Source organism: Phycodurus eques, chromosome 9 (genome assembly GCF_024500275.1).
Source record: "Phycodurus eques isolate BA_2022a chromosome 9, UOR_Pequ_1.1, whole genome shotgun sequence".
Taxonomy (NCBI): domain Eukaryota; kingdom Metazoa; phylum Chordata; class Actinopteri; order Syngnathiformes; family Syngnathidae; genus Phycodurus; species Phycodurus eques.
This window is the reverse complement of record NC_084533.1, coordinates 18,772,505-18,795,252: the sequence shown is the minus strand read 5'-3', so window position 1 is coordinate 18,795,252 and position 22,748 is coordinate 18,772,505. Positions and strand designations below refer to the sequence as shown.

Genomic DNA, 22,748 nt, shown 5'->3' with positions numbered 1-22,748 from the left:
TATTACCTGTATGTTTAGGGTCAATTTGGCCCCATTCAATGTTTAACATCTTCCAATAGACTGCATAATTCACACTTTTCTTCCCTTCATATTTCATGACTTCCTAATTTAATGTGGATAACTGGGTAAACAAAATTAAGACGTTGTACGCGTTTATTTTCTTTGGGGTCAATTTGAACCCAAGCTGTTTTATTGTATAAAACGTATGACTAATATCAACATTTTACACACATTTGTTCTGGTTGTTTTGATGATATTGAGATCACTGTAACATACAGTTGTATAATCTTCAAAAAGGTATAGGGCCCGAACATAACATAACTGTAGTAGTGTGAGAACCATTCATAGTTTACACGTTGCCTCACCGATTTTAAAGCATTTCTCTTGGTACTGTTTGCTCAGACTTTCTGCTCTCTCTCAACCGAAAATCAAATGTAAAGAAAAGCTTTCTATCAATAAGGTGCTGTTACCTTTGTGACCACAAAAGTGACATAGAGGAGAATGTTTCTGATTATAAGGCATTCTCCTTTGATGAGAATTACACCCTGAGTGTTGACCACCCCTATTGTCACTTGACCACCAGCAAACACACTGCTTTCCAATTTTTGTGGTCTGTGGTAGGGCTGCTGATGAAATACACTGTCGTCAATGTCCAAGACATAAACATAAGCACATAAGCATCTGAGCTCTTCGTAACAGCATCAATCGAAAAAGATTTACTGGATTGAAAGATGAGTCAGAGAGGCCATTTACATAAAGGTGGAAAGACCATCTATACACAGAAGAGGTGGCTTATGACACCACCTACGTACAGTATATCATACATACAATGTCTTCCTTTTGTCCATTCCAAAGAGACTCAATAGCTCTGCCTCCAACAACAACAACAACAAAATCACAGCCTCTCTTGGCCTTGAGGCAGCTACACAACCTTTAATTTTTTATTTTTTATTTTTTTTAAATGGCATATTAACAAGGGAGTTACCACCCAATGAGTACTGTTGACAGACAGTGGCATGTTAATGACTGTTGTTTTGCATTCCAAAAGAATAATACCATTTGTTGGTTGGTGCATGCCTTCAACTCCAAGATGGCACCTACCAGTGTGGTCGCCTCGGTAACGCGCTCTCTAGTATTGTCTTTGTTTTTGTGTTTTTCGTCCGTCTTTGGAGACCTTACACGACTCACTTACACAAGGGGAGACCTGCTAACCATCAAGGAGGCTACTCCGGACTTTCTGTCACCAACTTTCGAAAATCCGCTCAGTTTTTTCCCCGAGTTACTCACCGGAGCGGCGTCCGCGGTTTTCGGCGCATGGAGGCGGAAGCGGCGCCACAGAGGTAAACGAGCCGGCATCCAGGTGAAACTCCGCAAGAGAGGACACAGATTGGCGTTCCCGTCAATCCACCTCGCGAATGTACGCTCCCTACCCAACAAAATGGACGAGCTTCGTCTTCTGTTAAAGACCAGTAAAGACTTCGGACGTTCCGCGGCCATGTGCTTCACGGAGACCTGGCTTTGCGACGCTGTACCCGATGGCGCCGTCATGCTGGAATCATCGGGGAAAACGAAGGGCGGCGGGATATGCCTCCATATCAATGAAAAATGGTGTACGGACGTCACGGTGCTCAGCACACACTGCAGCCCACATTTGGAGTCGCTGTTTTTGAACTATAAACCATTCTACTCGCCACGTGAGTTTGCATCGTTCATACTGGCTGGAGTCTATATTACGCCTCAAGCTAACACGAACACCGCATTGCTAACGCTCGCCGAACAAGTCAACGAAATTGAAAAAAAACACCCGGACTCACCCCTCATTATTCTCGGGGACTTTAACAAAGCTAAACTCAACCACGAACTCCCTAAATACAAGCAGCACATCGACTGTCCTACCAGGGAAAATAATACTTTAGACCACTGCTACACTACGGTAAAAAACGCATACCGTGCTATACCTCGTGCAGCCCTGGACTCGTCTGATCACTGCTTAATTCACTTAATACCGACGTACAGGCAAGAACTTAAATGTGCGAAGCCTACAGTGAAAACAGTCAAAAAGTGGACAAATGAAGCCAAGATGGAACTTCAAAGCTGTTTAGACTGCACAGACTGGAGTGTCTTTGAAAATTCAGCTGGCAGCCTGGATGAATATACGGACACTGTCACATCCTATATCAGTTTCTGTGAAGAGGTTTGTGTACCAACAAAATCATTTCGGACATTCAACAACAACAAGCCGTGGTTCACTGCTAAACTTAAGCAGCTTCGCCAAGCTAAGGAAGATGCATATCAGAGCGGGGACAGGGCCCTGTATAATCGAGCTAGAAACCAGCTTACTAAAGAAATTAACATTGCAAAGAGGATCTATGCAGCAAAGTTGGAAAAACAGTTTAGCGCGAACGACTCTAAATCAGTCTGGCATGCATTCCAATCGCTGACTAATTACAAGCGACGATCCCCCCAAGCTGAGAACAATAGCACATTAGCCAACGACTTGAATACCTTCTACTGCAGATTTGAAAAGGACAGTTTCACACCACACACCCGCGACCACAACCGCACCTCTGACTTCTGCGTTAACCATCCATGAACAGGATGTGAGACGCATCTTCAAACAACAGAAGATTAACAAAGCGGCAGGCCCGAACCATGTGTCCCCATCATGCCTCAAAGTCTGTGCGGACCAGCTCGCTCCAGTCTTCACTCAGATCTTCAACAGATCTTTGGAAATGTGCGAAGTTCCATCCTGTTTCAAACGCTCCACCATCATTCCAGTCCCCAAGAAACCTGCAATCTCTGGTCTGAAAGACTACAGGCCTGTCGCTTTGAAATCTGTGGTCATGAAGTCCTTTGAACGTCTCGTGCTGGACCACCTCAAGAGTGTCACAGGTCCCCTGCTGGACCCCCTGCAGTTTGCCTACCAAGCGAACAGGTCTGCGGATGATGCAGTCAACATGGGACTGCACTTCATCCTAGAACACCTCGACAGTGCAGGGACCTACGCGAGGATCCTGTTCGTGGACTTCAGCTCAGCGTTCAACACCATCATCCCTGAACTCCTTTCAACCAAGCTTCTCCAGCTCAGCGTCTCACCTGCCATCTGCCAGTGGATTTACAGCTTTCTGACGGGCAGGACACAGCAGGTCAGGCTGGGGGAGGCCACCTCATCCACACGCAGCATCAGCACTGGGGCGCCCCAAGGTTGTGTCCTCTCTCCGCTGCTCTTCTCTCTCTACACGAACGACTGCACCTCAGCGAACCCGACTGTCAAGCTCCTGAAGTTTGCAGATGACACCACTGTCATCGGCCTCATCAAGGACGGTGACGAGTCTGCATATCGACAGGAAGCGGAGCAGCTGGAGCTGTGGTGCGGCCGACACAACCTGGAGCTGAACACGCTCAAGACGGTAGAGATGATCGTGGACTTCAAGAGGGATCCTTCGCCACAGCTGCCCCTCATGTTGTCCAGCTGCCTTGTGTCAACCGTCGAGACCTTCAAGTTCCTGGGAATTACAATCTCTCAGGACCTGAAGTGGGCGACCAACATCAACTCCGTCCTCAAAAAGGCCCAGCAGAGGATGTACTTCCTGCGGCTTCTGAGAAAGCACGGCCTGCCACCGGAGCTGCTGAGACAGTTCTACACAGCGGTCATCGAATCAGTCCTGTGTTCTTCCATCACAGTCTGGTTTGGTGCTGCTACAAAAAAGGACAACCTCCGACTGCAACGGACAATCAAAACTGCTGAAAGGATTGTCGGTACCCCCCTACCCACCATTGAGGACTTGCACGCTGCCAGAACTGAGACAAGGGCGTGCAAAATCCTCTCGGACTGTCTGCTCCCGAGTCACCAGCTCTTCCAGCTCCTTCCCTCAGGTAGGCGCTACCGATCAACGCAAACTAGAACTAGTAGACATTCCAACAGCTTCTTCCCTCTTGCGTTCAACTTCTTAAACACCTAACCTATAATCCCATTACAACAAGCTGGACATTTTTTGACTTGAGTTCGTTGTCACATTTCTGTGGGGCCAATTATGTATTACTCGTGCACTCACTGTAGTTGTCTCGCCATGCTGCACTATTTGCATATACTGGCCACTCATGCCAGAGTAGCATCTGCTCCATTTGCACACTGATTGAGGAGTATCTGTAACATTTGCACAACCAACATTGTCCCAGATGATCGCACTACTCGTCACTTTAAACCGCATACACTCCTTGAAGTCTCAGCGCCCTTTGCACAATGGTCATTGCACCGGACTATTGCTATATTAGTCATTTGAACTGCTCTAAGTGCTAGAGGACTCTGCATCTTTTTGCACAATTGTTTTTTGTCAATGTCTTTATGTCTCCAAAGTGTTCTGTAAATTGACTGTCTGTTGTACTAGAGCGCCTCCAACTACCGGAGACATATTCCTTGTGTGTTTTGGACATAGTTGGCAAATAAAGATGATTCTGATTCTGATTCTGATTCTGAACTGATGATGCCCGCTTGGATGAAAGGTGAAACGTCTTCTAAGACAACCAGAACAGTCCAGTTACCATCGATGCCCTGAAAAAGTTTTCTCAAAAGTAAAATTAATTTGCTGTTTTAAGTATGTTCTTAACATGGATGCAAATTGTTCTCAGAAGGCTGCAATCTTTGTGTGGGGGGCTGCAAGCACAGAGTAATAATGCAATGAGTCAGGCGTGTAAAATTGTGGCTTTCCTGTTTGCCCCACCGATTGCTGCTTTTACGCCTGTGTCATTGAGCCCCACTTCTGTTGCCTAGCAACCCTGATGGTTATAGCTGATTCTCAGGCAAAATAAATTCCTCCCTGCTCAGGAAACATTTTAGTCATTTATATTGTTATACAGCTGTATTAAAGAGCTATTAAGGACATGGCTTTTAGTCTCCTGAGTTCTGTATTTATAAGGTAAATAAAACATGAAATTAACATGTAGTTAATTGTAATTGATGACAGTACTTTTCCCATTGTCAGAGAGATGCAATAAAGATAGCCTGACTGTAATATAGTTACAGTAACATATTTAACTATTATGTACTGAATGAAATAAAATGGATTTTAATTGTCCTGTTTATTCAATGCAACATTTTTTATTGAGCTTTTTTGATGTTATCTGCACACACAGAGCTCTAGAAGCAGCATTCCGTGTAATAAAATGAACCATTCTCAGTCAAGCCAATGTGTAAACTACAATCGAGTTCATCAATAGGAGTAACACTTTCAGTAAAAAAAACAAAAAACGTTCAACCTCTGCCAAGATTGTGCAGTCCATACTTGTTATAATAAAAAATAAATTAATATATAAATAAAAAACAAAACAGTGCAGAGTCAGTGGGAGCCCTAAGCTCATTCCCCCACATGAGGGTTCCTTCTGGGGGTAATAGAAGACAAAAGGGCAGTCACCAAATTGATTAAACAAAGCAGACTTGGGGCCAATCCCAATTCTACCCCTTAGCACTTCGCCTTTGTCTTACCCCTTCCCCTTCACCCTTCATTTGAAGGGGTGCGTAGTGGGGTAAATGGCCCTAGGAATTGGGACAACCCCAATTGTTTAGATTCGCAAGATGCCGTCTTTGTGTCAAATGAATGTTACTACCATTATGAATTACCTTTTTATTTAAATGTGTCTGTTTGTAAAGCTGCTTGGGTGGTATTTAAATTTCAACTCAATGAGGGGCAGGGAGGGAGCACTGAGAACAAGGAGAAACACGGAGCTCAGAAAAGTAGCGAGGAATGGCATAACTTACTTGTATACTTGAGAACCGTTGTACCACAGGAGAATGATAATACTCTGGCAGTGGAGTCTTGGATCTGGCAGGCTTTTATGCAGGTGGTGATGAAGGCTGATTGATGACAGGTGGGGCTGATTACTAGGAAGAGAGAGAGGAAGGGCGAAAGGGGCGCAAAGCGCCACCCAAGCTCCAACAAAAGAACTGCAGGGCACAGCTCATGACAAAACGTACATCAACAATTATCAAAAGTAATTAAAGGGGACATATTGCAAAGCGAACTTTTTCTAGTATTTGGGAGGTAATTGTGTCTCTATGGTGACTCAGGAAACGTGAAATATGAATTAAAATCGTCCACGCATTCCTGAGCTCCAGAGGTTTTTCTGCCTACAGACCTGAAATCAGGTCATTCTAATTTCTCAAGCTTATCTACATCACTAGCGAATTTCTCCACCTTCCGCTGTCAACATAACAAGCACGTGTGCTCTCACAATTGGGTCTTCTACATGGCAAAAACCAATTAGAGGGAAGGGGGCGGTCTTTGCCAAATATGGACAAAGCGGATACAAAACTGGGTCAAACAGAAGTAGCTGTCAGAGGACACTCGTATGACAAAACCAAGGTGTTTTATAAAGGAAAATGACACTTTTATACTAAGTCCATGGTAGAGAGTATGGAGGTTTAAATAGCCAAATGCGGGACCTTGAAGTTACTACAACATACTACATACTACAACACAAAAATAATGAACATCGTTTAAGTGTTTTAGTTGTAAATTTATATTTGGTTTATCATTATTTTGGCCTATTTGCACCTATTACAATATTAAGTGTTTTTTTTTTTAATTTACTTGAAAAAGACTGTTAACTAGTTTATGCACGACAGGAGGTAGAAATGTTAATGTGACCAAAGTGTGTGTCTCTTTGTCCACAACAGAATGGCTCCCACCTGTACACTAAGCACCTGATCACTGGCCACTACCTGTACAACTTCTCTTATAGTAGAGATGGCCTACTGTCTGCAGTGACTGGCCGTGATGCTCATGGACTCCAGGTGAAGAGAGATGCTCATGGTGTGCCAATCTGGCTGGCGTTACCTGGTGGACAGGTGTACCGGTTGTCTCTTAGTAACAGCGGAACACTGAGGAAGGTGTTCGCACAAGGTCACGATGTCGCCCACATCATTTACCATGGTAACACCGGTCTCCTAGCAACCAAGAGCGATGAGAACAGTTGGACCACTGTGTATGAGTAAGTTCTACACTCTTTGTCTCCTCACGTTGCTTTGTGTCTTGTACTCATCACTTGATTGACTGTGTGTGAGGCCATAGAAGTCTGTTTTACGATGATTGTGTTTCTGGTAATACAATCCATTGAAGTGTCAGAGCCATCTGCTCTAAATTGTTTTGTTACCTCTCCCAGGGAAAAAAATATTGGAGTACCATAGCATACTTTTTATGTGTATTAGTGCCAGAGAGTCTTGTATGAAATACCTGAAAGCGATATTTGAGTAGCACTGAAAGTATCTTAACAACAACAAAATTGTGGAAATTAAAGGGATCCAGTAGAATATTACCTGAGTATCTGACATTTGCTGTAGGTATCAAAAGTAATTTTCTAATATTAAATGTACTCAAGTGTTGGGAGTAAAAGTAAACATTTTCACAAAAAGTGAGTGGTTGGAATTTTAATTATATTTTTATGTTTTTTTTTAATTTATTTATTTAGTTTACTTCAGTGGTAAACAGTAGTTGAAAATCTATGAGGGGCCATTAGGGAAATTCTTTTGGATTAGCTCTCACACATACTAATGAATTGCTCTCACACACACACTACTGAAAGGCTCTCATAGGCACGAGTCAAACGCGCTCATGCAAGCATGTTACTGGCGCTCACGCGCACATCTCACTGACACTCACATGTGCATGCCACTGACGCTCACGCAAGCATATCAATCATATTCACGTGCACGTCATTGGCGCACACGCACGCATGTCATTGGCGTTCACGCATTCATGTCGCTGACACTCAAGCACCCGTCACTGGCGCTCACGCACATATGTGAATAACAATCAGGCGTCCATGTCAATCATGCACACGCGCATGTCAATTATGCTCACACACGAATAGTGTCAATCTTAATTTAGTTAGGTAGTCCAGTTCAAAAAGTGAAACTCATATATAGACACACATTGCATTAATTGTCGATAACACATTCAGAGTGAAATAGTTCATATTTAAAATTCATATTTAAAATATATATGTAGAATTTTGGTGATTATCGCTCTTAGCAAACAAAAACCCCAAATTCCCCTTCTCTAGAAACTAAAATATAACATGAAAAGAAATAATTAATTTGAAAAGTAACATAATTTTTAATGTAGAAATTAGGCAGGAATTTTCCCTGTGAAAAAATTTAATGAGTACTGAAAAAAATGGACTACAGTATATTAAAAAAAAGTCTATTTATATTTTACTCTGATTGTGAAGTAGTCTGTAGTGCATCTCTATTACACGAGTTTCACTTTTTGAATTGAACTTCCTAACAATATTAAGCTTTTCACACTAATCTAATTTGATGTACCTGTGTTTAATTATTCTTTGATTAGGACAATCCACATTACTCAACTAAACAACTTAACAACTTAAACAATTATTTGGTAGCACCCACGTTCGTTAATGGCATCTAGCTGTGGGTAGACGAGCCTAGCACTGCGTCATAAATGACACGGCTTCTGATTGGCCGACCAACGCGTCATATCCTACAGCACTTACAAATTAAAAGCACCCCTATTAACTCAATGAGGAAAAGCATTATGGTAACACAATTAATTAATAATTAACTAGTATACGACATATATAGGTACATTCTAAATATATATTTATATAGTACACAGTATAATGCTACGTAACGCTGGTGCTTGTGTTAGGCTTACTATTGTACATTATGGCTGTTGGTCAATGCCATATTTTATTTTGACATACCCAAAAAACAGTTCTTTTTCAAATAATTTCAAATAATAAAACAGCCACTCATACTGCATTCTCATACTTACACGTCAAACACCGTCCACACATCCAGGTCAAATAAACTCACATAAACATGTCACATTCATTCACACAACATACTGAAATGCATTCAAAAAATATACTCAAATCCTTTCACACATCAATCTCAAATGCTCTCATACATGCTTTAATATTTTTTTTCCCTTAGGAGATTCATTTAAAGGTAGATAGGTAGATAGATAGATAGATAGATAGATAGATAGATAGATAGATAGATAGATAGATAGATAGATAGATAGATAGATAGATAGATAGATAGACGTACATATGAGAGTGTTTGATTTGTGTTTATAAGAGCATTTCGTTATTATGTTTATAAGATTATTTATAAGATGTTGTTATGTTTATAAGAGCAACAAGTGTTCATTAGCACGTTTGAGTAGTGTTTATAAGAAGCTTTCAGTAGTTTGTATGTGTGAGAGCGTTTGAATAGTAAGTGTGAGAGCTAATCCTGAATAATGTCACTATCGGCCCTTCACAAAGATCTGTGTGTTAGCTAAGGAGTAAAGTTACCCTGGCCACTGACGTCTGATGCCCTTATGACAGAGAGAGACACACTAGGAGTGCACCCATATGAACACTTAAGGCCATATTCTCTCATGTGTGTAAGAGGGAAACGACACGCAGTTGCACACGTTTCTGGCTGGCTCATTTATGCAACTTCATGCCAGATACTCACTCTCGGTGGAGCAATACTAAAATGTGGGCATTCCCTGTGAAATGTGGCCTTGACAGCATTCTCCCGTCAACTTAAGCACCTTTCCTCTTACATGCTTCAGAAACTGTAGTAAGTCAAGCACCCCGGGAAGGTGCAACATCATATTGCACTTGAAGTTAAGATGCAGGTACAATATATGCCACGCATCCTTATAATATTGTAAAAGAGACAATTTGAAAGCTATCAAATGTATTTATACTGCCACTGTGCCAGTTTTTTGTTTATATTTTCCTTGCTTTATTTTATTTTACCGCAGTTTTATGCAGTATTCCAACATTGGCATAAAACTAACGATATGTATTAACATGAAGGCTCAGCTCTCCAGCCAAACGAGTCACCTTCTGACCAATGCTAATGATTTCAATAATTTCCTGTAGAGCAAGGTCCCCAACCACAGAGAGACTGAAGAAAAACACATTTTATTGAGTTGATCAAAGAGGCACTGTGAGTTGGCCATTCCAGCGTTTAAGTTGTGATATTTAATGGCGAATATTTATTTTTTGCTGTTTGTTCACGATGCTCACCTACAACTGTGAGGACTGATTCCACTTTAATGTTCACGGGTGGCATTAAAAGACAAGCCTTTTGAGTTCTTTAGATAGGACAAGCTCATTGAAGAGAAAAAGTGCAGGGCAGCCACTAACTAAAACAACTACAGTCATGGTAATATTGTATATTTAATTTTTTGTTTCTATAGTGGTGTATCAAAATATCTGTTAGTGTAACTGGTCTGTGGTGCAAAAAGATTTAGGACCACTGAAGTTGCAAGAGCACGGTAGTAGGTACACCCTTTATTATTGATGGACCTCCAAGCTTGCATAAGCACAGTATTCCATCCATCCATTTTCCATCCATCCACCATGAATGTTTTTGGGATGTGGGAGGAAACCGGAGTGCCTGGAGAAAACCCACGCAGGCACGGAGAGAACATGAAAACTCCACTCAGACGGGGCGGGGGATTGAATCCCGGTCCTCAGAAATGTGAATACAGTATATAAATAAAGTAAAATATGGACACATGACAATTCTACTTAAGTACAGTATCAGGTATCTTTGCTTTGTTACAATACAAGACTGATGACAGGTTAGGTAGAATACTTCTCTGCAATGGCTTGATATTATATAGGTTCAGTTTAACAGATAAAGTACGCACACACATCTGTCTGAATTATTTACCATCTCACAGCTGGATAATTGCCTTTATGAATCAAAGCTGACACTTGTATGTGTGGAAGTGTGGCGTTATTGCGTGTACACACAGTATGTGTGTGTTTAATTTGTCCAACTGGCACAGTCATATCTGTGTGCACGTTTGTCCATCATCAGCTTTGTGTTTATCTTTGCAGGTACAACAACGAAGGCCGTGTGACCAACATCACCCTCCCGACGGGTGATGTGCGCGGTTTCAAAGGCAACCTGGAACGCTGGTCTCGGGTTGAGGTTGAAGCATCCAACCGAGAGAACTTTGTCACCAGTACGAACCTGTCTGCCAGTGACACTATCTACACATTCAAACGAGGTATAACGTCATTGAATGTTGTGCCCACAGGCTGGAAGAAGAATAGTTTTCCCCATAGGTCAGAAAATTGCTGAACTGTAAGAAAATCAAGTAGCTGACATGAAACCAAATATGGGGGTACAGATGTAATATTCCCATATATATGGCTGACACATGAAAGATCATAGAATCAACCTAATGCCTCTGCCCTCATCTTCTCCACCAATATGCTGCAAAAGCATTCATAAGTCATCGAGGGGTCGACCAAACATTCATAGCTCTGTAAGAAAGGGAGCCTGCGAAGTTATAAATGATGTTTAAACATTTATGACTGGCAAACGGCAAGAACGTGGCTATTATTTCTCTCAGGTTTAGATGATTGACCTATGTTTTTGCTCACTCCTTCTCTACTCTGTGTGATTGTGTTGAGTGACGCAGCACTGAATGAGGATTTATCTCTCTGTATAAATAAATGTACATGGATTTGATAGGGCCGGCACGGTGGATGACTGGTTAGAGCCAGTCAGCCTCACAGTTTTGAGGACCCGGGTTCAATCCCTGGCCCCGCCTGTGTGGAGTTTGCATGTTCTCCCCGTGCCTGCGTAGGTTTTCTCCGGGCACTCCGGTTTCCTCCCACATCCCAAAAACATGCATTAATTGTCAACTCTAAATTGCCCGTAGGTGTGACTGTGAGTGCGAATGGGTCTTTGTTTGTATGTGCCCTGCGATTGGCTGGCAACCAGTTCAAGGTGTACCCCGCCTCCTGCCCGATGACAGCTGGGATAGGCTCCAGCATGCCCGCGACCCTAGTGAGGAGAAGCGGCTCAGAAAATGGATGGATGGATGGATTTGATAGGAGCTTTACCATCCTTATACAGTATATTGTTATGGTCAAATTTGATTCGTTTTAACCTTTGACAGCAAGAAAAATACCTTAAATGTCATTCTTTCAATCTGAAAATTGATGACTTTTACTTAAGTGACCTACAATCCACAAAAATGAAAGAACATATTTTAAACCATCATTCATACAGTATATTCACATTCAATCAATCAATCAACCAATCAATCAGTCAGTCAATCCATTCATTCAGTCATCAGGATTTCTATACAGGTGCCACAAAGCTAGTGTACACTGAGGCTGTTCCAGGTCCAACTTGACCTATGTTTGCTAAAAATTGATTTTAGATTTACCAGTATGGGCGCTATTTATGTGACTAGCGCAAATCTAGGCTGAGCGCATTTAAAATGGGATGTCTGCGCTGGTGAGGGCATCACCACAGCCAACTTCAACCCTGTGCAATCAAAGCGTCTTATTTCATCCCCTTTAAAAGCAGCGCAAATAGTCTTTTTTTGAGACCTAATTTTATTTTAGGGCTGCTAAAAGTTGTTTAAAGGGTGCTAAGAGAATAAAACTTCACCATAAACCCATACTACCAAATACTTAAGGGAGGAGTTTGAGAGGTTTTTAGGGGGGCTTCTGCCTAGGAACTCCCCTAACAGTCTCATTTTTCACGAGGCTGCTGTCTCCTTGTGACCACAACAGTGCGCGTGAGCAAAAGAGGCCTCCTGTCTCTATAGTCTCTGATTGACTCGTGCTGCTTGTTCAGTCAGTTTCAAATAATAATAATCATTAAAATTAAATTAGACATATTAGATGGGACCAGAGAGGGATGATTTTTCAAAAGATAATTTTAATGATATTCTATTGGCATGTCACAAAGACAGTTTTAACAAAAATGTAAAAAAAAAAAAAAAAAGTGTTTTTTAAACTACAAACTCCCTTTAATCATCCATCGAATGTCAGATAAGCTCTTAATACATTTTGAAAATATCTATAGTTCATAATTTGATTATTATAATGACGATATTCTTTACCTAGGTCAAAATCTAACTACAACATACAGGTACTATGTATGCAAGGAAAATGAACAGTATGTAAGTGTTAAAGAAATATGCAATATACATTTTTACTCTTTATAAAGGCTGATATTATTAGAGTGTTTTTATGACCCCAGGAAAAATAATTGAGTGTAGAACTGAAAATGGGAAAACATGAGAGTGCATGGCGATCATGGAGCACTTTTTTTCTCTCATGTCATCCCTTTAATTGCTGGGAAGCAATTAAAGGGATGGGGAAAAAATGGTGTCCTGGTCTGCTCTTATACAGTACATGCATGAAGGCATTTGCAGAATGAGAGATCTGCTTTGGAACAGTTAGAGTGCTCCCCCCAACCCTTAGTTCTCTAAACTGTCAGCCCCTCTGAGGCACCAACACTTACAAAAGGTTTCATGAGGGATAGAAGTGACAACCCAGTATACTTGCTCCTTTATGGGTTTATTATTATGGCATTTATCGGATCATTGTGTTTTGAAAATGGGGCAAATGTGAAAACGAGCTTGAGTCATCTGTGCAGACTGTACATCAGTTCGAAACAGTTTTGTGGATAAGATGGCTTCGCGAGAAACTGCAAAATGTGTGAAAAACTGTCACAGCCATCAATCACACATTGAACATACTTTTTGTTTTTTGTTTTACTTTCTTCTCCTGCACAGTTTTTTAAGGAGCTCTTATAATCATAACGCTGACTGTGGCTTTAACACACCTTTTTTTTTTTTTTTTTGTAAATCAAGGTTGTTGAATGAGAAACACAGACTGATCTTTTTTTCTCCTTGTTGCCGTACATTTCCATTGCGTACATGTGTGGTTTGGGCGTGTGTGCATGTGTGTGTCATACCCATAAATCGACACCCAGACCATGCGCAGAGTTCTTACAAAGTCAACGCCGATGGCTCGTTCTTTGCATCGCTGGCCAGCGGGATGGAGCTGTCCCTCAGCACAGAGCCTTTCCTCCCAGGGGGTGTTGGGGGTGGAGTCAGCCCAACCGCCAGCCGCTGTAACATCAGCCTGCCCGGTGACCACGCCCCCAGCCTAATCGAGTGGAGGCAGAGGAAGGAGCAGAGCAAGACTAACTACACCACTTATGAACGCAGACTCAGGGTAAAATGCTAAATCACCACAAAAACAATATTTCTGTGTGGGGTTTGGCACTATAAAACATACATACAATTAGGAACAGAAGTATTTTTACATTTATGATTTTACCTTGATAATCCACCAAATTGGATTTAAAATTGAAACCAATGAGATGTAATTGAAGTAAAGCTTTCATTGAAAAAGCTATACAAATGCATTTTTAAAAATTTTTTTTTTACTGTTTATGAATTGCACCCATTGTACTACCACTATGTTCAGTGACTCAAAAGCCCTTGGAGAGTTTGTGTAATTGTAAACGGACATACTGTATTATGTTTTTTTTTCACAATTCAATACATTTCTCAAGTGTCTTAATAACATGTTTGTGACATCCATTAGTCACATCAGCAGACCTTGATATACAGTACATAAAGTATTGATAAACTTGACAAAACATTCTATACATAGAGTATTATAAATCAATCAGTGAGACTTTTAAGTAGTTTGGGCAAATACAACGTACAACATAATTGTTTTAAGTGATTATTGTCATCACTTGCAATGCATAGTCAACAAATGAGTCACAAACAGTTATGTACAATCATACCACACTGACACCTCTCTTCTTCAGTGGAATTAGAACATAAGTATAATAGTTTCCCTAAGAAAATGAAACTTCAGGCGTAATAATTGATTAGGATACTTCATTTGCACACGGTTTACTGTAAATGTCACTTCTGATTAATCTCAAGTCATGAAAGTTATAGTACAGATTTATATATCCCTGTGTCTTATGACCTTTGATTTTTGATTAAACAGCAGTTAGGGCAAAATGTTGCCTGATTGCTTTATTTTATTCTGTTCACTTTGGCCATCTTGCCTCAAGCTTACCCTCGTTTGCAACTTCTTCTTCTTCTCGACTTCTCAGGCACATAACAGGAACCTGTTGTCCATAGACTTTGATCAGAGCACACGAGTGGGGAAGATCTATGATGACCACCGGAAGTTCACCCTCCATATCCAGTATGATATTCATGGCCGGCCTGTGGTCTGGTCTCCTAGTAGCAAATACACTGAAGTAAATGTCAGCTACTCGGGAGGTGGATTCTTGTCAGCCATCCACCGTGGAGAATGGTTTGAACGTCTGAAATACGAGAACGACAAGGTGGTTTCCAGAGCCTGGGTCAATGGGAAGATATGGAGCTACACATACATAGACAAAGTAAGATCTGAGCGGATGTTTTCAGAATGACTCCGCTATTTCCATTACCTGAAAATGCAACTTTACTGTTTTTCCTTTTAAAATTAAGGTTAAAAGTCAGTTTTTCCAACTTCATTTTTATAAACTATGAATGTTTCAAAATGTGGTTTCAAAGTTTGTAATCTTTCATTTTGACATTTTATTCAAGCATACTGTACATGATAACACAAAGTTGTCACAGAAATGAAAGTGACAGTGTCAAGGCATTGAACTTTAGGCTTTATTGGATGTTCAAGCAACTGTGTTGACTGAAAACGGCTTTACATCTAATTAAGTTTGTAATGCGTGTCGTACATGAGACTAATTGGCCATAAGCAGGCAGTGAATACCAACATGTTTCTTTAAAAGTGCGACAAATTTAGGTTTAATTTCTGTCCTTAAAATATTTTTAATGAAAGAGCATTCATTCTAAAATATAATCAGTCAGGTTTTTACTTTAAAATCCAAGTTTAATTATTATACATTATAGAACGTTTTTAATTTGATACGATCCAAGTTTTAATATTATTTCACCATTATTTTGCCAAAGATAAAATAGAACAATATTTTTACAGAACATTAGCTACTCACCAATGTGTAGAAACTTGTGGCTGTAATATAAGTGTTCCTGCCCTGTCAAAAATACGGGGAAAGAAATAACATTGTTTTACTGTATTGTGGGAATAAGACCTTAAAAGGATGCCTTTGAAGTACAAATAAAGTGGATATAAAGTCTACACACCTTGTTCAAATGTAGGATTTTGTGATATTAAAAATTTGAGACCAAAATAAATCATTTCAAAATGTTTACCTCCATTAATGTGACTTATAACTTATACAATTCAAATGATTTTTTGTAATTTTATTTTTTAAAAAAACAACTGATGTGGTTGCACAATTGTGACCTCTCATAACTGGGGATGTGGCCACCATTTTGACACAATTTTAAGTGCCTCTGATTCAGCCCAAATAAAAATTCTGATATTCTACTAGGCTTTTCCTGACATTTTTGTAGTCACATCTAACAACGAAAACCATGGTCCAAGTAGAGCTTCCACAGCATCAGATGGATCTCATTGATCAAAGGAATCAGTCAGGAGAAGGGTAAAAAAAAAACTTCCAAGTATAAATATATCAAGGATCACAGTAAAGACAGTCATTATCTAGTGGAGAAAGTATGACACACCAGTGACGTTACCAAGAACTGGACGTCTCTGCAAAGTTGATTAAAAAAAACAAGAAGAAAATTGGTCATGTACACTGCCAAAAGGGCCGACAGCAACATTGATGAAGCTGCAGGAATTTCTGCTCGTTGTGAAGTACTGGCCGTTTAGTAACTGTGACAACAATCGCCTGTCTTATGTCCCAGCTATGGGGTAGGGTGGCAAGACGGAGGCCTTCTCTTACAAAGAAATAAAAGCACACTTGAAATCTACCAAACGTGGGAAAATGAGTTTGAATGTGATTGGTTAATTCTACACACAGCCACATCCCCAGGTATACGAGTGTGTGCACACTTCCGCAATCACAGTATCTCTTAATTTTTATTTTTACTTCCCCTCTCTAAAATACATCCTTTTTTTATTGAGTTGTACAGGTTACAGAGTATGTCACTTTAATGGAGGAAAATGTATTAAAATGATTTATCTTGGTCTCATTTTTTTTTTATTAAAAAAAAAAACAGCATTGAAAAAGGAGTGTTTAGACTTTTTTTAATCTTAGTGTGTATACAATCACAATAAGTACTGCTAATAAAAACAAAAGATTAAAAAAGAAGCAGGTCAGTCCAAATGGAGAATGACTCTCACTGTGCTGCTCATCACATCTGTCTTCTTGCATTCTTGCAGTCGGTTATGCTGCTTCTGCACAGCCAACGGAGATACCTCTTTGAATACGACCAGACAGACCGACTGATGGCAGTCACGATGCCCAGCATGACCAAACACAGTCTACACTCGCTCCTGTCCATTGGTTACTACAGGAATATGTACACGCCTCCTGACAGCCTGGCGTCCTTCCTGCAGGACTTCACCCTGGATGGAAGGCTGCTCAGGACTCAGTATTTGGGAACAGGACGCAGTGTCATCTACAGGTACTAAACAAATCTTAGAAATAAGAAGGGATGATGCTGGCGACACCAAATTGTGTTATATGTATTTTTCCCATATGCAAAACGTGCCAAAGGATTAGTACAAAAACTGTCGACTCGCTCTCAGATCATCTACAATTTGCATCGACATCTATCGTAAATCAGACGTCCCTACAAATTATAGTAATTAGACTGATAGGAAGACTGATTAAACCGTTTTATCATCATCGTCATCAGCATTAACAGCAACAGCAGAGCCAGCAGTAACAGCCTCCACTGATCTAATTTTAATGATAACTGAAGGACTGATTGAGGTAGTGTTTTAACTTTTTCTAATACTCATTTACTTAATGGGGACACTTCAATAAATAAATGATCACATTTTCAAGATTTGAAAGGTCATAACTTCTACAGCCCTGATTTGACTGATTGACTGATTTGACCTTATTTCGATAAAAAATAATAACAAATAAATAAATAAAGTGGTACAACTTTCTCTTTAATCATCCAAATAAGATTTTTGCATTTTAAGACCAAGCATTTGTACAACCAATTACACGTTATGGAGAAAATACAAGCATTTGTACAACCAATTACACGTTATGGAGAAAATAAACGATCAAAGGGGTACAAAAAAGGTCCTATTCAAAATATTCACCAGGAAGCTCAAAGTATAGAATAGTTCATGTTTTGCTATATTATATTTTTTAAGTTCACTGATCGAAACATCTCATTGATTTATCAATTAATTAATAGTATGTCCAAAGAGACCTTATGTCTATTTGTTGTGTATGCGCCGATATTTTAACGTAATATAATCAACATATTACTACACATAATTAATTCATAATACATTACAACTAACTAATGTGTGAATTTTTTGTTTTTTCCAAGGTATACACCAGCAGCGCGTCTTTCCGAGGTGACATATGACTCCACCCTGGTGACCTTCACTTATGACGAGGCCTCTGGCAGTGTCAAAACCATCCATCTCACCCATAATGGCTTCATAAGCTCTATACGATACAGGCAGACAGGTACACATGCACTGGCTCAGCACTCAATGCTCAGCAAAACTTTAAAATATTTACAATGTGCAATTATCTTTGGAGTGTGACTCAAAGCATCTGCAATGTGACGTGACTGTGGGATCAAACGTTCAGGAGGTGGAAACAACAATTGCAGAAGTGTGAATAAGGCCATGCATGTGTGCAAATGCAGTCAACCCAAAACCTTAATGGCAGACCACTCACTGTGCAACTGCATTACTTATATATCTGAAACCGAAACGAATACAAATACTGTATGTAATATACTCAACCCTAGCTCAAAAGGTAGTTGGGAGAGTATGGAGTTGAACTTTAAATGTTGAGGTTTATTTTCTCATTTGTTATCAATCAATTAGCTTTACTTACTGAGGTCTAAGCATAGACAAACATATTTTATGTATTACAACAAACATAATGACGCTATTGATTTTATTGCAATTGATATTGCTATACTGCTGTCTTCATTTGTGGTACAAATAGATTTTTTTTAATGCTGTGTTTAACATTTTACCATATCCACATTTAAATAGAAACGATATGAACTAAAGTGAAGAAGCTCAGAAATCCCAGTGCTGTGCGATGACTATCTTTTATTGAGTCTTTATTTGTTATGTAGCCTAAAACTGTGCTGTTAGATAGTGCTGTTAGGTACTAATTGTTATATGGTGAGCATTGGACAATGTTTAGTCTAACTAGTAATGCTAACGATTCCTCTTTGATTCAAGGTTATAAAACCTCCTCTCAAGTACATGCAACTAGTTGAAATGTGAAGAACACTCATGTAGTTAGAGTTGATAAAGCATCATCGACATAATCTTTTTAAGTTCAGGCTCAAATTAGAGCAAGAACTTGATACTATTGAAGTTCAAAGAAGCGCCTGTGAGTTGGCAGCCTGTTACGACAGCTCCGCTAACTTTGTCCTAATTTGTCTTTTTCCACCCTTTTTTTAAAAATAATTTAGTGTCGTTTTGTGTCTTGTGAACCCATTTTGCATCCTTTTTAGCTGTCTTGGACCATTTTTAGCATTTTGGCAGTGACATTCATTGACGTAGAGCAGAGGTTACCAAGATATTTTATTTAGTGGGAAATATCAGCGCCATTGGAATGTTTTGTTCACGATGTTACAATCGCGAGGACCTTCACCCTAACATATACCCGGCTGGTGTCAACTCGGCAAGCAATGAAACCCAGAGGAGATATGGAGAAGGACGAGAGCCAGTGATGTACTTAAGTAAACTGAAGCAAGAGAGAGGTCTAAATGTGGCACATTTGAACCGTTCTTTCTGTGTGTGTATTACTTGAAAAACGGACGAAATATTCGGCTGTAGAAAAATGCAGTTGTTTGTCTACATTCAAACTCATCTTGTGGCTAACGTGAGTGATATCATGCATGCTGTGATCGCAGGATTACAATTTCAGCATCCCGGCCAGTGAAATCTATGATCCCGGTGTCTACATACTTGTCGTTGGAGACTTCAGTCTTGCTCCTGTCTCTCATCTACTAACGGCTTTGTACAGCATGTGGACTGTGCAACAAGGAGGGAATAAAAATCTGCACCTCCTCTATGTTAAATGTCAATGTAAAGGGAGCTCTTGTAGGTTTTAGACAAGAGTATTTATTTATTTATTTATTTATTTGGCTATTTTGATATTTGGCTGAGGCGGCACGGTGAACGACTGGTTAGAGCATCTGCCTCACAGTTCTGAGGACCGGGGTTCAAATCCTGGCCTCGCCTGTGTGGAGTTTGCATGTTCTCCCCGTGCCTGCATGGGTTTTTCTCCCACACCCCAAAAACATGCATGTAGGTTAATTGAAGACTCTAAATTGCCCGTAGGGGTGAACGTGAGTGCAAATGGTTGTTTATTTCTATGTGCCCTGCGATTGGCTGGCGACCAGTTCAGGGTGTACCCCGCCTCCTGCCCAAAGATAGCTGCGATAGGCTCCAGCACTCCCGTGACCCGTGTGAGGATAAGCGGCTCAGGAAATGGATGGATGGATGGATATTTGGATATTTTATTTATTTTAATTATGATAGTTATGATAGTGGCAGGGCCCACAGACTTTATATTTTTCAAGAACGTGAACTTTCCAATGAGAGAAAACAACACTTTGGACGAGGTCTACACAAACATACCAAACATGCTTACAAAGCCACCCCCCTGCCACATCTTGGCCGTTTGGATCACATCTCTCTGTCCTTGATCCCTGCTTATAAACCTAGGATCTGTAGACACAAAAGACATTTCAAGTGTGGAGTGAGGAAGCCACAGCAGCCTTGCAGGACTGCTTTGAAACTACAGACTAGGCCATATTTGCAGAGGAGATAGACCGGGAAATTCACATATCTACTGTGCTTTCCAACATCAGCTTCTGCACAGTGAGTGTGTCCACAACAGACATCAAAGTGTTCCCGAACCAGAAACTGTGGCTCAACTGCCAGCTGTGGACCCTGCTCAGAGTATGGGATGATGCCTTTTAGTCAGGAGTCCGGCAGCCCTACAAAGAGGCATACTGGTCCCTGCAAAGAGGCATCAAAATTGCCAAACAGAAGTACCAATAGGGCATGAAGGAACAGTGACAAAACCATGAACATGTGGCAGGGAAATAAAGAACTCACCGACTACAGGGCCCAGCGGACAGTACCTGACTACAGGGCCCATCGGACAGTACCTCACCGAACACACAGAATCAGTTCTTCCCTGCTTTGACCAGCGCAACGAAGTATCCCACACCTACCATGCCCTTCCGGAGCAGGCCAACACCCCCAACAAGCTGCAGTAGCACCATGTATGAGCCACACTGCACACGGTCAATGCAAGGAAAGCAGTGGGATACCGGACAGAGTGACAGTTCTTACTGCATGCGTTGACCAGCTAGTTGAGGTTTTCACCATCATTTTTAACCTCTCGCTACTGCAGTCCGGAGTCCCCACCTGCCTTAAATCAAACAACTTTATCCCAGTAACCAAGAAGAACACAGTGAGTTCCCTGAACGACTCTCGCCCAGTTGCTCTAACAACCATAATGACCAAATGTCTGGAGAGACTCATCCTTTCTCACATCAAGAACGCTCTTCCCGATGACCTTGGTCTCCATCAGTTTGCATACAGGGAAAACAGATCAACAAAAGTTGCAATCAACACAGCAGTCCACACAAGCCTCACACACCTGGATAATAGTTACACCCATGTGAGGATGTTGTTTGTGAATTTCAGCTCTTAATACACTTGTACACCACAAACTGGTTACAAAGCTGAGTAACCTGGGACTCAGCAGCTCACTGTGTACCTGGATACTGGACTTCCTCAGCAACAGACCCCAGAATGTCAGGATGGGAAATAACACCTCCTCTACTCTCATCCTGAACACAGGGACACGTCAGGGGTATGTCCTCAGCCCCCTCCTCGACTCACTATTTACGTATGACTGCTCTCACATACAACCCAACAACACCATCGTTAACTTTACTGACGACACCACACTTCTGGGACTGATGAGGGACAATGATTAGTCAACCTGCATGGAGGAGCTCCGGCACCTCAGGTGATGGTGTGAAATTAACAATCTGAATATGAATACAGCCAAGACAAAGGAGATTATCACGGACCTCTGGAAATCCTAAAGAACTGAGCATACCGCGCTCCATATCAATGGAGAGGAAATAGAGAGGGTGGGAAGCTTCAACTTCCTCGGAGTCCACGGTTCGGGAAACCTCACCTGGTCCGCCAACATCTCCCATCATGTGTTAAAACCACAGTCAAAGACTGTACTTCCTCAGGAAACTATGTCAAACCCAGCTCTCCCAACACCTGCTGATAATTTTTTCAGATCCACCATGGAAATCCTCGTCCTTTGCTGTAGAAGTTGGTTCAGCAGCTGTAGAGTGAAGGACAGGAGGGACCTGCAACAAGTGGTGAAAGGAGCAGAGTGGGTGATTGGATGAAGACTACCTATCCTCAGGGACATCTATACTGGCAGACTACAAAGGATGGCTTATAAAGGATGCCTCTGACCACCAGACAGCCAGTTGTTTGTTCTGTAAATAAGTGTCTTTTGGTAATTGTGTGCTTATATTTGTGAGTATGTCTAACTCATTTTCATTGTTTCTGTGACTGTGAAAATAAAGTTTTATTCTATTTTATTCTGTTATTATGATTTATGTTTTAAATGCAGCATTTTGTTACAGCTGGTGTTGTCATTAAACTGCTCTAGAAATTGAGTTGAGAAAATTTAGGGCTCCTTATAACCATTTTTGATATTTCAAGAAAAACCTAGAAATAGCCATAATGAAAATAATTACTCAAAGTTGAGAACAATTTATAAACTCATTGCTCAGTCGATGTGAAATTTTAAGTGAGATCATTTCTGAAAA

The 22,748-nt window shown here is 40.7% G+C and overlaps 1 protein-coding gene across 1 annotated transcript in view; it reads left to right on the top strand.

Moving 5' to 3' along the window:
- tenm1 (teneurin transmembrane protein 1) overlaps window positions 1-22,748 on the top strand; it is a 228,295-nt gene that overhangs the window by 190,434 nt on the left and 15,113 nt on the right. The window contains 6 exon segments of the mRNA XM_061685196.1: window positions 6,674-6,987; window positions 10,870-11,042; window positions 13,778-14,022; window positions 14,927-15,220; window positions 17,086-17,330; window positions 18,222-18,364. Of these exon segments, the coding sequence (XP_061541180.1) occupies window positions 6,674-6,987; window positions 10,870-11,042; window positions 13,778-14,022; window positions 14,927-15,220; window positions 17,086-17,330; window positions 18,222-18,364 (1,414 nt within the window).